The sequence below is a fragment of the Elephas maximus genome, chromosome 13, assembly GCF_024166365.1.
Source record: "Elephas maximus indicus isolate mEleMax1 chromosome 13, mEleMax1 primary haplotype, whole genome shotgun sequence".
Taxonomy (NCBI): domain Eukaryota; kingdom Metazoa; phylum Chordata; class Mammalia; order Proboscidea; family Elephantidae; genus Elephas; species Elephas maximus.
In genome coordinates this window covers 39,330,779-39,345,537 of record NC_064831.1, presented here as the reverse complement: position 1 = coordinate 39,345,537, position 14,759 = coordinate 39,330,779, and the positions used below count along the sequence as shown (strand labels likewise).

The 14,759-nt window shown below is 38.6% G+C and overlaps 1 protein-coding gene across 3 annotated transcripts in view; it reads left to right on the top strand.

The window, feature by feature from the left end:
* Nucleotides 1–14,539, top strand: part of SMAD1 (SMAD family member 1) — a 90,207-nt gene extending 75,668 nt beyond the window's left edge. For all 3 annotated transcript variants that reach the window (XM_049905438.1, XM_049905436.1, XM_049905437.1), the window contains exons 5-7: nucleotides 2,095–2,316; nucleotides 9,074–9,330; nucleotides 13,180–14,539. In XM_049905438.1, coding sequence (XP_049761395.1) covers nucleotides 2,095–2,316; nucleotides 9,074–9,330; nucleotides 13,180–13,323 — 623 coding nt within the window. In that variant the 3' untranslated portion in view covers nucleotides 13,324–14,539. The remainder of the gene's footprint in view (nucleotides 1–2,094; nucleotides 2,317–9,073; nucleotides 9,331–13,179) is intronic.
* The last annotated feature ends 220 nt before the right edge of the window (nucleotides 14,540–14,759 follow it).

Here is a 14,759-nt window from a genome sequence, read left to right as displayed (position 1 = left end):
AGACAGAGTGGTGGGAAAAATGTAGAATAAAATTCAAATTCACACCAAACCCCCGCCCCCCGCAGAACAGGCTTTCTGGTCTAGCAGAGACTGGAGAAACCCCTAGCGTATGGCTCCCAGACACCGTTTTAACTCAGTACTGAAGTCACTCCTGAGGTTCACCCTGCAGCCAAAGATTAGACAGGTCTGTATGGCCAACAGTAACAGATGTGAGGGACGTGCTTCATAGCTGAGTCATGGATACGAGACTAGTGGGTGCAGGAGCCCAAAAGCAAAGACGAGAAGGCAGGAAGGGACAGGAAAACTGGACGAATGGAAACAGGGAACCCGGGGTGGAGAAGGGGAGAGTGTTGACACATTGTGGAGTTGGCAGCCAATGTCACTTAACAATTCATGTATTAATTGTCCAATGAGAAACTAATTTGCTCTGTAAACTTTCACCTAAATCAGAATTTTAAAAATCTTTTTTTTCTTCGCTAGAAAAAGTTTGCAGTTAATATTTTCAGGAGGAAGGAGTATTGACCCCTTTTTAAACAAGAACAACAAAAAATTTTAGTGGTTTCCCTAGATTAGACAGTTTAGCAAACTAGTCCGCAGGCCAGTTCAGCCCTCTGTCTGTGTTTGTAAATAAAATTGTGTTGGAACACAGGCTCGTTTATTTATGTTCTCTATGGCTGCTTTTGGTGCTACGTGAGCAGAATTGAGTAGTTACAGTAGAGACCATATGGCTCACAAAACCTTTCTGGCTTTTTACAGAAAATTTTTTCAACCCTTGTGGTAGATAAATAGTATTTTGAACAATCCTGATAACTGATAAGAACATTTTATTAATGACACTGAAGGCTTCTTCAAGATTTCACAGTTGTAAATCATTAAAGTTTTGCTCTTGGAAATTTGTGTTGATATGGGAGAGGTATTTAGCAGATAAGGACACTAGTGTGTGTTTGTTTGCAGCTCACTTGTTTATCAAACAACTAGTGTATGTGTGGATTTTTAAATGATCGTTTTCCTTGTTTTCTGAATTTTAAAGTAAAATGCTTTTTAATATTTGTGGAATTGATTTAAGAACACGGTGGTAATTCTCCCTTATCAGTTTTAGCCCATGCTTCTGATGTGGATTTCCTTCCTTTCTTTTTTTTTTTAATGATTGTTCACCAAAGACTTCATAAACCTCCGATCATTACATATTGGCACACTGGATGTACAATGGGTTGTATTCCTGGAATCTCTAAAAGCAATGCTATAAGAGGTTTTACTACAGAAGGAACTTATCTTTAAAACCTTTTAGCTGCAAATGTTTAGAAGCATGTTCTGTTTGGAGATTTGTTGGTCTTAAGAGATTTGACTTAACAAGCTGCATCCTGTCAGTAAAGTTGGGTAATTTCCATTGTTGGCCCATTCTGGTAATGGAGAGACAAAACACACCTGCTCTGCATGACTTAAAGCAAATATAAGGAAGTTAGCATGAAATCTGGATGAGAGAGATATGATTCATTCTGTAGGAATGGCCAGCTGGCAAGGTTTCTTCCTGGGTTTGAGAACTGGAGCAAAGCTGTAGCAGTGATAGTTATTGGCAACCAAATGTGAAGTAATTTCTTATCAATATTAGAAGCTGATTCTCATTGCTTAGAAAAAGCGTAGGCCTACCAAGGCTTTGCCCAGAGTATTCCTGTTATGCCAGCACCTCTCGAATATTTCCTCTCCTCATTGTTCTCTTCCCGTTTGTTTTTTCCCTCGCTACTTGTTGCATTTCTTTAGATGGTGAGCCGGGGTCTGTGGTGAGCCTACTTTCTACTTCTGCACACTACATAGCAAGTAGCATATTGTTGGTGTTCAGCATATACTGTTGCTTGCTTAGCTGGCATTTTGGCTACCTGATAGTAGTTGGAGAAACTTCCAGTTACAGGGGAATGTCAGTCACACTTAGTAAGAAGTACCTGCTTTAGACATCATAGATAAATTACATACATTGTATTAGCAGTTGATCTCCTGTATCTTCATTCCATGGTCCTGAGCCAAGTTTACAACACAGTTTCAGTTTTTGAGAGCTGGAGGCACTAACGCTGATTGATTGTAGCCTTTTCTTTCTTGCAGATGTTCAGGCAGTTGCTTATGAGGAACCAAAACACTGGTGCTCTATTGTCTACTATGAGCTCAACAATCGTGTGGGTGAAGCGTTCCATGCCTCCTCCACAAGTGTGTTGGTGGATGGTTTCACTGATCCTTCCAACAACAAGAACCGTTTCTGCCTTGGGCTGCTATCCAACGTTAACCGGAATTCCACTATTGAAAACACGAGGCGGCATATTGGAAAAGGTGAGTTCTCCCTGTGGCCTTTTTTGAGTGCAAATCTGCTGGGTCCCTGTCCCCTCTGATGAGACTGAACCATTCATCATTCCTGTGGCAAACTAGCATAGCAAACAACACCAGGTAATGCTCACTTGCTACAATGGGTAAATATTGTTTCCCCTAGTTTGTATTATCAGGAAGTTCTTCATGTTCCAAACAGTGATTTTTGTGATTTTCTATCAGTGTCCGTAATATTGATATAAATTAGCTAAAATAGTGATTTGCTGTTTGTGGGCACTATTCTGTCTTATGTATTGCCACAGAGTAAAATAGCTGTTAAAGAATGAGTTACAACCTAAGAACTGAAATTAAACTAAAGCAAATAACCAAATTCTATTTCAGATGAATACCCTAACTCACTGTAAAGAAAGAACTAATCCAAAATAATTTCTGAAGGTAGTATTTGACTATATACCTTTAGTAGGGGCCAGGTGGGTAGGAAGAGCTGGGGAGGTTTTGCAAACAACTCCTGAACTCTAGTTAGTAGACCTGATGATTGTGGAGTCATGAGTGAAACAGTTGTGGAACTTACAAGGTTAAACAAATGAGTAAATGTGTGGCTGTTGTTGGGAGCGTAGGTTTTCACTGTGGAAGAAGAGATATATAAATATGGAAGACTGGGTGGGGAGGGAGGATCCCATGGAGATGGATGAGGTGTCAATGTGAAATCATGTTTTTAATAGTGTATGTGTGACCCAGGTCCGATTCCTGGCCAGTGCACCTCAAGCTTAGCCTCGGCCCGTCTGTAGTGGAGGCTTGCATGTTGCTATGATGCTGAATAGTTTCAGCAGAGCTTCCCGGCTAAGACAGACTAGGCAGAAAGGCTGGTGATCTCCTTCCAAAAATCAGCCAGCGAAAACCCAGTGGATCAAAACAGTCACATCTGCAGTCAGTCGTGGGGCTGGAGCAGAGCCTGGCAGCATTTGTTCCATTGTGCATGAGGCTGCCATGAATCCAGGGCTAACTCAACAGCAGCTGACAATAACAGCAGCAACAGCATGTCTGTGTGTCTGTTTATGTTCTCATATATAGGTACCTGCGTGTTTATATGTACATGTATGTATATATGTAAATACACGTGTATAGTTTCTACATCCGCCACTGAAAGAGCCGAGAAGCAAAGACACCCAATAGTAATAAGCAAATCCAGTGCTCAGGTCTCGGTCTGTAACATCATTTCCAGTTGAAAGAAACCAGGGTATTTTGGAGAATGACTGACTCCAAAGCTGGGCAGGTAGGCACGAGTTGAGCCTAGAATACCTTGTTACGCCCATGAGTAAAGAAACGCCTGTGAAAATGATGGGGGCATGTCAGCAGAGCCAACTTGGAAGGGCTCCCACTGGCCACCTCCGGGACAATTTAAACACCAAATTAAGTAAGTATGGTAATGAACTTGAAGGAGCCCTGGTGGCATAGTGTTTAAGAGCTCACCTGCTAACCAGACAGGTCAGCAGTTCAAATCCACCAGCTGCTCCTTAGAAACCCTATGGGGCAGTTCTACTCTGTCTTGAAGGGTTGCTATGAGTTGGAACCAACTCAACAGCACCTAACAACAACAACAATGAACTTTAAGTCATTGAAAAGCAATAGTCTTCGTGAGCCCACAGCAATAATAAAGGGATAAATAAATGAATGGGTAAGGCTGATTGCTAAGTGTAGAGGGAGTGCTACCGTGAGAAAATGATCATTTTGCAACCGTCATACTAAGGATCAGGCAGGAGGCATTAAACCAAAAAAACAAAACCCATTGCCATGGAGTCAGTTCCGACTCATAGCAACCCTGTAAGACAGAGGAGTACTGCCCCCACAGGGTTTCTGAGGAGCGGCTGGTGGATTCGAACTGCTGAGCTTTTTGACTAGCAGCCGTAGCTCTTAACCACTGCACCCTAGGGAGAAGCCGGGTATTTGCATGGTGTTAAAGTGCCTCCTCATGGGCTACCTGTTAGCTACAAGGGAGAATCAAAAGCAGTAATTATATAATAGTACAGAAATTGGACAGCACCTTGACTTAGGATCAGAATTAACATTACCAACGAGAGACAGACCGCCATCGTGTGTGCCTCCGGATGTGATGCCTGGAGAAGGATATACCTCTGCGTGTTCCAGCTGAGAATGCAAATTGGAATCTCATTGTGAGGAAACAGCACACAAACCCTCCTCTATGAACATTCTGCTAAAAAGGGTGAGGGGGTGCTGTATTTTTCCACAATGCCAGTGTCAAAAGACAAACCTTGTGGAAAGGTTCCAGATCAAAGTAGGTTATAAAGATATGACTGTGTGCAGTACCTGCGCCTGGACGTGCAGCTGTACTGGACAAGGAAAAAGTACTTCATGGTATTTAAAAGACATTATTGGGGTCAGTAGGCAGAATTAGAATATGAATGTTAGATTAGATAAATCAATGTTAATTTTATCAGTGTTAAATTTGCTGGCATTGTTACCCTTACGGTGGCTATGAAAGAGAATATCATTTTTCTTAGGAAATGCACGCTTAACCATGTAGGGGTAAAGGGCTGGAAGAAATGGTTCAGGAAAAATTATGTATATATAAAGATTTATCTGTCTATCTATCAAACAATCCTGTGTTAGAATCTGTGTTGAGAAAGAGAGAGAGAAAGAGGGGTGGTAGAGAGGGAGGGCCCCAATGGTAAAGCAAAGGGAACAAATGGTCACAATAGAGGAATCTGGAGAATGGGTGTATGGATATCCTTGGTTCTGTTTTTCTGTGTTGTTTGTTCTATTTCAAATTAACAGCTTTCATCGCATTTACTGATGCTAGAATTTAGGTTCTTAACATGCATAGATAGATGCCTTTCCACAGCCTGCAAACCACTGAAATTGTTTATAACACAATTTTGCATACCTTTGGGGCGGAGGGACATATTTTTCATCAAGTTCTAAAGATAATCATTATTGTAAAGTCGTTAAAAACCATTGTACTCTGAGGATTCTAGGAATACCATTATTTAAAATTATTCCAGACACCCTGACAAGCGTTCTCAAATGTAGAATTACAGATAATGGAAATAAGCCAAAATTAGCATTATTTGTAGGTGATATGATTGATTATATTCTTGGGAAGTATTCTTGAAGTGAAATTAGTGGGTCAAAGTTCTTGATAGACCTTGCCAGGTTACTTTCCAGAAAGCCTTTCCTAGTTTACACTCAGACCAGAAGCATACGAGTGCATTTCATACTTGCCCGTGCTAGTACTGCATATGAACGTCGTGTCTGTTCAAATGATAAGATTGTTCACCTCAAAACCTCTAAAGGACGTTTTTTAAAATTTACGTAAGTCAGTTTCCTTTAATCTGGCAGTCACCAGTTAGAAAATACAGTGAAGAGAGAAGTCCCGTTCTGAATAAAATCACTGCTGTCGAGTGGATTCCTGTTCGTAGCTACCCTATAGGACAGAGTAGAACTGCGCCATAGGGTTTCCAAGGCTGTAATCTTTATGGAAGCAGACTGCCACATCTTCCTCCTTCAGGGCATCTGGTGGGTTCGAACCACGAACCTTTCATTTAGTGGCCGAGCGTTTAACCCGCTGTGCCACCAGGGCTCCTTCCATTCCGAATAGCAACAGAAAACAAATTTCTTACAAATAATCTGAACCAACAATATGTGAGAATTATGTAAAGAAAACAAAATTTTACTGAGACAGAAAATTTGAACAGATAGGCCATATTCTTTAAAGGGAAGGCGTTTTAAGAATATTAGTTCTACCTAATTCAGTTTATAGTTTTAAAACAATCTCTATCAGAATGTGTTGTTTTTTGAAAGTTAGAAAATGTATTCTGAATATTACCTGGAAGAATAAATGAGAATAGCTAAAATTTTAATAAAAAAGTCAAAGAAAAAATCCTTGACTTTAGGGTTTATAAAACTACAATTAAAAGTGTGTAGATAAAACAATAGACTAAATTAAACTCACACTGTAATATATATAAAAATTTAAGTGGAGCATAACAAAATCAGTAGAAAAGAGTTTTCTAATGGTCTGTCAATAGGTGGAAATAGAGGGAAAAACTCTAGCCTCATACCATATGCCCAAGTAGATTAACGACATGAGTGTTTTGGTTTTTTTAAAAAGCAGATCGTTAAAAAGGCAGAAGAAAATATATTTGATCTCAATGGATAGAGATCAGAGAGGGAGAAATTTTCTCAGTTTAAAGAGCAATGGAAAAGATCACATGAGATTTGAATACTTAAAGATTTCAGACTTCTGTAGGTTAAAAAAAAAATACTGCGAACAAAATTAAAAGACAAAGGGCTAATGGGTAAACAAATAAGAAACAAATTATTTACATCCTCCCTATACACTCAGCTCATAAAAAAAATAATAAAAATACTAGGATCCCAGTAGTATAAGTGGAGTCCCTAGGTAGCAGAGATGTTTTTAAGTCTCAGCTACTAATGGAAAGTTTGGTGGTTCAAATCCACCCAGAGGCACTGCAGGAAAAAGTCCTGATGATCTACTTCCAAAAGGTCACAACCCCGAAAACTCTGTGAAGGGCAGTTCTACTCTGAAACGTGTGGGGTCACCGTGAGTCAGAATTGACTCGACAGCACCTGATTGGTTTTAGTGGGATAAATGAGTAGCGAATATGAACAGTGAATTCGCAAGAGAAGTACAGATGGCTAATAAACATATGAGAGCGTACCCAGGCTCACTGGTAATCACGAAAATGAAAACTGATACTATTTTTCACCCATAAGTTAGGACATAATGTTTTAAGTGCCAGCACTGACACAGGTGAAATGAGAAAAGGCACCCAGTCATATAGTGCTGGTGAGGGTGTACATTCATTCAAGCTTTCTGGAAAGTGTTTGGCAAAGTGAATCAAGAGCCTTCGATCCAATAATTTAATTTCCAGGAACCTCTCCTAAGGATATTATCAAAAATTGTCCGAAGACATTTATCATGGCATCGTTAAAATAGCAGAAATGGTCCAGTAGTGGGAGAATAGTTAAATAAATTGTTACATCCATGCAATCACACAGATGTTTTAAATGTGTTCAAAGAAATTTTAATGATTCCCAAGACTGAATACAGTATGTGTGTCAAACTGTTAACAATCTTTGCCTCTAGGTCACCCAAGGAGTGATAATATGTTCTGCTTCCTTATATTTTACTTTCTAAATTTCCTAAAGTGAAAATTCATCATTTTAATAGTCAGGGAAAAAAAAATTTGTTTTCTCTCCACCAGGCAGAAAAATGGACTTCTGCTGCAGCAGCTCTCTAGTTGAGTTACAGAAGTCTTAGCCATTGTGCAAACACATGAGCACAACACGTAGCATTTTGTATGAGACAGTAGCTTGAGCACTGACTAAACCGTGCCAGAGTTAACCTTTCCCTGCGAGGTGTGTCATTTAAAGCCACATGGGATGCGACTGTTTACTGGGTGGCCTGTCTAATCTCCCCTGATGGTATGGGCTTTGTCAGAACGTTGGGTGTTTTTTTTGTTTTTTTTTTTTAACTCCTTTCCTTTTTTTAAAGCATGGATAATATCAATTTCCTACACTCTTAGTACTTAGATCTCACAGGAAGATGTTTGGAGCAGGTGCTAGTTCAGTGAGATCAGATTTCACATAGTATGAATTATTTTTGCAGTTTTTTTTTAAAACCAGACCTTACATCTTACAGCTCTGAGCAATACTTCCTCCACCTGTGGCTTTCTCGTTCCTCTGCTCCCTCTACTTCTCTCTATCCTCCTTTCTTTTCACCCTGAAATTTCTCAAACAGCCTAACTGCAGAATAAATGCAACAGAACTTAAATGATGAATCATACAGGATTCTGTGATAAAGGCCTAGGCTTTACAATGCTGATTTTTTGAAGTGGCACTACTCTTAAAATTCGTGGCTAAACAGAGCATTAAACTCTCATCAAAATGAAACTGCTGTATTTTGTTATTAGTTTTTAAATGTTTTTGCTAAATTATTTCCTGGAAACCTACTAGACATGCATGTTGACATTCAGACATTGTATTAACTAATACAGTTCACTAAGATTTTGTCAGTTGTGCGGGACTTAGAGAATATTTATCTACCTACCAAAGTTTAAATCCATGTACATTTATATTTCTATATTGAAATAGCACAGATGCCCCACCCTGCCTGGAGCAAGGGAAAATGAAGACACAGGGAAAGATTAGTCCAAAGGGCTAATAGACCACAACTACCACAGCCTCCCCCAGACTCAGTCCAGCACAACTAGATGGTGCCTGGCTACCACCACTGACTGCTCTGACAGGGTTCACCATAGAGGGTCCAGGACAGAGCTGGAGAAAAATGTAGAACAAAATTCTAACTGACAAAGACCAGACCTACTAGTCTGACAGAGCCTGGAGAAACCCCAAGAGTCTGGCCCCCAGACACCCTTTTAACTCACTCCTGAGGTTCACCTTTCAGCCAAAGATTAGACAGGCCCATAAAACAAAATGGGACTAAATGGGCACACCTGCCCAGGGGCAAGGATGAGAAAGCAGGAGGGGACAGGAATGCTGGTAATGGGGAACCCAAGGTTGAGAAGGGAAGAATGTTAACGTGTTGTGAGGCAGGCAACCAATGTTACAAAACAATATGTGTATTAATTGTTAAACGAGAAACCAATTTTCTCTGTAAACCTTCATCTAAAGTAAATTTTTAAAAAAAGAAATGGCACGGGTGACTTTAATTATTAAAAAAAATTGTAGTGGCTAAATCGTATACTTTATCTCCCTACAGGCGTTCATCTTTATTATGTTGGCGGGGAGGTATATGCCGAATGCCTCAGTGATAGTAGCATCTTTGTGCAAAGTCGGAACTGCAACTACCATCATGGATTTCATCCCACCACGGTTTGCAAGATCCCTAGTGGATGTAGTTTGAAAATTTTCAACAACCAAGAATTCGCTCAGTTACTGGCACAGTCCGTAAACCATGGTTTTGAGACCGTCTACGAGCTCACAAAAATGTGTACGATCCGCATGAGCTTTGTGAAGGTAAAGGAGTGCTGATTTCCTCTGGTTGGGGTTTGACACGCTGTCCTGTGCTTTCTCCCAATACAGAAATACACGTCCTCTTCATAGGTGTCCATAGAAGCCAACTTACCAAGGCATTTTCAGACTCTAACAGGATGTCCATTGTTAGGAGACTGTCATTGGAACGGAGGCATGTTTGTGGTAACCGTCAGGCTTTCATAACCTTTTTGTTACTCTGTTTGCACTGTTTTAGCTATTGTAATGCTATTAGAATATGTTATCTATTTAACATACATAACTTAAACACATGGTTGTCTCAGTTCAGTTCAACAGACACATTTCTCTTCATTTTTTGTTTTTAATACTTTAATGATGGCAAGGCTTGAAGCCTTAGTTTCAAGAATAAGCAGGCAACCTTTATGTAAAAATACACGTCCATCATCCAGGAAATGGTTTTTGATTGATCAGTTTTTTTTTAGTGGTTCCTGTAAACCTCATGATTTTCTTACAGTCCAAAAGGTTTTTGCCCAAAGATAGTATTGTGAGATTTGAAGAGGGAGAAGGTTAAAGACATCGATCATAATAATTGATCTCTTTGTTGCCTCATCTTTTGCCTCTGAGAAATAAAAATTTAAAAGATGCCACTGAAATATCAAATAAATATTTAAATATCTGAATAGATGTCATGAATCAGTTCCTGAGTCTGGTAACTGACTGACTTGTCCCTGCATTCTCGAAGATAAATACTGATTCTCTGTTACTCTGAGAAACAAATCTAATTATATATTTGGGTGAGGCAGTTTTCGTGTTCTCTCTTCAGAAGCTCACCTAACTTGTTTTGAAAGCTGTTTTGTAATTTTTGTAATGTATTTATGACTGAGGATAATGGTAGAACCTTACTTTGTTCATCGTCCTTCAAGTTAAAGGTCATCTTTCCCTGCACATTGTTTTTCCTTACTTCTTGGAATCATATTAGCAAAGTTTCAGAGGATTTTTTTTTAGTGTTTTTTTCTGAGAGATCACTCCACAGTTCTTTGTAGCTGATTATGGTACCTCTTTAGTATGAAAGGAGGCCTTTTAAAGAGGTTGACCTCTAGGCTGTGTATATATGAGACTATAAAGACCCTTGTCATTCATTATTAACATTCACTCTTAAATATTTGACTAAGCATTTGGCTAAAATGAGTCCGATGACTTGCCAGAAGTGCTTTTTTTTTTGTTTGTTTGTTTGTTTTGCATAGAGGAAAAATACTGCCTTAGGAGTCAAGAGATGCAGGTTCTAGTTCTGTCTTTACCCTCTTAAATGTGTGATTAAGACACAGGGATTCTTCTCTGATCCTCATGTTCATCATCTCTACCATGGAGATGGGGTGAGGTTGGAAACTGGTAATGATGCTGAAGTCCCCTGACCGGTCTGTTGTTATTAAAGGACCACTCTAGAAGAATTTATAAATCAAATGCTCCAATTGGACTTTCTCCTCAAACTCATTTTCATCTTGATTATCTGACCAATTTTAATTACTTATTTTATATACAAGTAAAAACAACCTTTACACTAATAAAAAGGTTTTTGTTTTTTTTTATAATGCAATGATGTACATTGAGAATTTTATTATTGTTGTTGTTGTTGTTAGGCACCGTCAGGTCAGTTCCAGTTGTAGCTACCCTGTGTACAACAGAACAAAACATTGCCCAGTCCTGGGCCATCCTGACAATCGTTAAGCTTGAGCGCATTATTGCAGCCACTGTGTCAGTCCATCTCATTGAGGGTCTTCCTCTTTTTCGCTGACCCTTAGCTCTACCAAGCATGATGTCCTTCTCCAGGGACTGGTCCCTCCTGATAAGATGTTCAAAGAACTTGAGATGAAATCTCACCATCCTTGCTTCTAATGAACATTCTGGCTGTACTTCTTCCAAGACAGATTTGTTTGTTCTTCTGGCAGTCCATGGTATATTACCGTATTCTGTGCCAACACCATGATTCAGAGGCACTGATTCTTCCTTATTCATTGTCCAGCTTTCACATGAATTATGAGGCAATTGAAATTTTATTAGATTTCATTTACTCAGCAAATATTTCTAGTACCACCTCAGAGAAGTAATACAAAAAAGAAAAGGCACCTAAAGTTTTATGCTTCAAGAGCTTATGGTCTAGTTACATTTAATTACAGTATAGTAAGCACTCTAGTGGAGGATTGTACATGATTTGAAGCCCTGGTGACATAGTAGATCTCGGCTACTAACCAAAAGGTAGGCAGTTCGAATCCACCAGCCACTTCTTGGAAACCCTATGATGCAGTTCTCTTCTCTCCTGTATGGTCGCTATGAGTCAGAATCGACTCATAGCACCAAGGTTGAGTTTTTTTTGTTTTTTTTAATATATGATTTAGTGGACAGAACTGGAAAGCTGGATTGGAAGAGTTAAGGATAAACAAATCTTATTACAAACTCTGCTGACAAGATAAAGGACAGCTGGTTATCATAAACTAACATCAAAGAATTTGCACATTTTTTATAATGTCCTTTGATATTATAAGGATCATGTACTTGACCCTCTTACACTTAGCATCTTAGAGAAATGATATGAACTGTTAATAGCCAAACTTGCTCTGTTTTTAAGATGATCATTTTTGGACTTTAATATAAAACATTTTATAAATTACTTGCAACTTAGACTCTCCTGTATCTGAAAAATCCAAATCCGTTCAGCTGAACAAGTATGGAGCTCCTGCTCTCCTAATCACTGTGCTAAATGTTGGAGATTAAAGATAAGTAAGATCTGATCACTGCCTTCAAGGGATTTACTGTTTAGCAGAGGAAATATGCACATAAACAAGCCTTTAAACAGTAGTTCGTTGATGTATGTATAAATGCATGGGGGTGTATATATATATGTAGTTCATATATCACAACTTTTTCCTGAAAGTTCTGATATCCAGATGTATTTCTTGAAACTGTTGGAGTAGGTAGGTAGCAGAGATGTATAAAGCCCAGTCTTCTCTGATATTCTTCATGAAAGAAAAGTTTATCAGAACTTCACATTCCATTGTCCACCCACGTCAGTGAGTTTTTTGATCCTTTGCAATAACAAAATCGCTTTTCTCTTGTGCATAATGACTTCCTTCTATGGACCCTTCCTGTCCTAATTCAGCAGTTCCGAAGATGTCTGGCAAACTACCCTCTTGTACAAATGAACGATGGAATCTGTTGATTCTGGGCGATGGTTATGTGTCAATAATAGCTTTCTGGATACTTAGTGTACGCCTGCCAGTCTTGCTTAGAGATGCAAAGATCAAGAGCTTTGTGTTCATAGGAGGACCTTCGTTGCCTGAACAGAGAAGGAACTGGATGTCAAGTCTGTCTAACACACCTTTTTCTTTATTTTCTTGATGATAAAATGAGAACTTAATAGGTTTTTGAGAAAAATAAATAACATCACAGGGAATTATCATATCAAGTGTAAAGACACATCCAAATTCAGGAAGTTAAAATACATGATAGTACGTACACCTTTGGATTATGAAGCCAACTCTGTGGAACGTAATGGGCAGTGAAGATGAAAGTTAAAAGCGTCTTAATTAAAACAGCCTTGTAATATATTTTAAACCTTTGATTGCCCAAGACCAGGAGTTCTTAATCTGGAATCCAGGGAGGCACTATGAACACACACAGCATCCTAAAACTGCCTGCCAAATTGTGTGTGTATTTGTGCTTGTGTGCACATGCCTGTGTATTTTTCTGTTGGAAAGGGTCCCTAGCTTTAATCAGAGACTCTGATAATGTGAACTGTTTTTACTTCAGCTTAACCACTTTTTTTTTTTTAACCACTAAGTTAAACAAGTTAAATGACCTTCAATGTGTTGTTTCTAGGGCTGGGGAGCAGAATACCACCGCCAGGATGTAACTAGCACCCCCTGCTGGATTGAGATACATCTGCACGGCCCCCTACAGTGGCTGGATAAAGTTCTTACTCAAATGGGTTCGCCTCATAATCCCATTTCATCTGTGTCTTAAATGGTCTCAGGCTTCTGCCTCTTGGAAGCTATTGAGCCTTGCATGTACTTGAAGGATGGATGAGTCAGACAGAATTAAGAACTGAAAAAGGAGCCTTGATAATACTTGACCTCGTGACCAACTGTTGGATTCCGAAATCTAAAAAAATTTAAAAAAAAGAAAGAAACCTTGGTAACATACTGTTGATATCAAGAACCTGTTTAGTTTACATTGTAACATTCTATTGTAAAATCAACTAAAATGCAGACTTTTAGCAAGACTTTGTGTATAGCTAAAGGAGACATGGCCAAGCCAGAGACAAATTATCTATTGGAAAAAATGATCCTAAAAGATTCTTTTGTGTTTGGCACTTTAAGGTCATCATGTGGCAGAAGCTTAGCATTAACGGTTAGTCTTTCTGAAGTGTGTTTTTATCAGGTTTAGAGCCCATGCTGAGTCTCCTTTTCATGGGTTTTCATAATATTTTAAAACTATTTGTTTAGTAATGGTTTTTGATTTTTTTTTTTAAGTAAAGGTTTAATCTTGATGATATACACAGTAATCTTTCTAAAATTGTATGCTGACCATCTGCTGTCAGAATAATGTTAGCCGTATGCTCTTTGCTAAATATGTATGTACAGAATATTTGAAAGTTAAGAATCAATTAGACTAGAAGATCTGGGTGTATTGGAGGGGGCGGGGGGAGAGGGAAATGACAACTGCAAATGTAGAATATACTGCAAAATTCCAGTTTGTTGCTTTAAGGAAAAACTGACATCTGAATTTTGCTGTGTTTCAATTTTTTAGAGTTTTTATCCTACTTTTTTTTTCCCCCCCCTGCATTCTTCTGTCTCATACCCTCCAGAAAGCAGTTATGCAGCTGGTTAATTCATATAACTGTGAGAGCAAATGAATACTTCCTGCTATCCTGAAATTGACTGCCTGTGTGTTTCAATACCAATTGTATGGAGTGCTTAAATTTAATAAGCAGTTTTATGGCGTTTACATTACAGAAATAGGCTTTAATTTTCAAGTGAATTATTTGCCAAACCTAGTAACTCTGTTAAATATTTGGAGGATTTAAAGAACATCCCTGTTTAAATCCATTTCAAACTTTAAAAATTTTTTTGTACTATGTTTGGTTTTATTTTTCTTCTGCTAATCTTTTATATTCACTTAAACGCTCTAGTACATTGAGTACTTTTATTCCAAAACTAGTGGGTTTTCTCTACTGGAAATTTGAAATAAACCTGTCATTATTGCTTACTTTGATTAAAAATCTGTTGTTTCTTTGCTTCATATACCAGATTTTAGGGTCAGTAAGATTTGCTCCTCTTTTGAGAGTGTTTTGGTCAATATTCTTTGCCAAGCACGTAACAGACTAAATTACTAATACAGAGACAGGGAGACAGAATCATGTACAGAGCAGAGTCACTTTACATCAGAAAAGAAAGGAC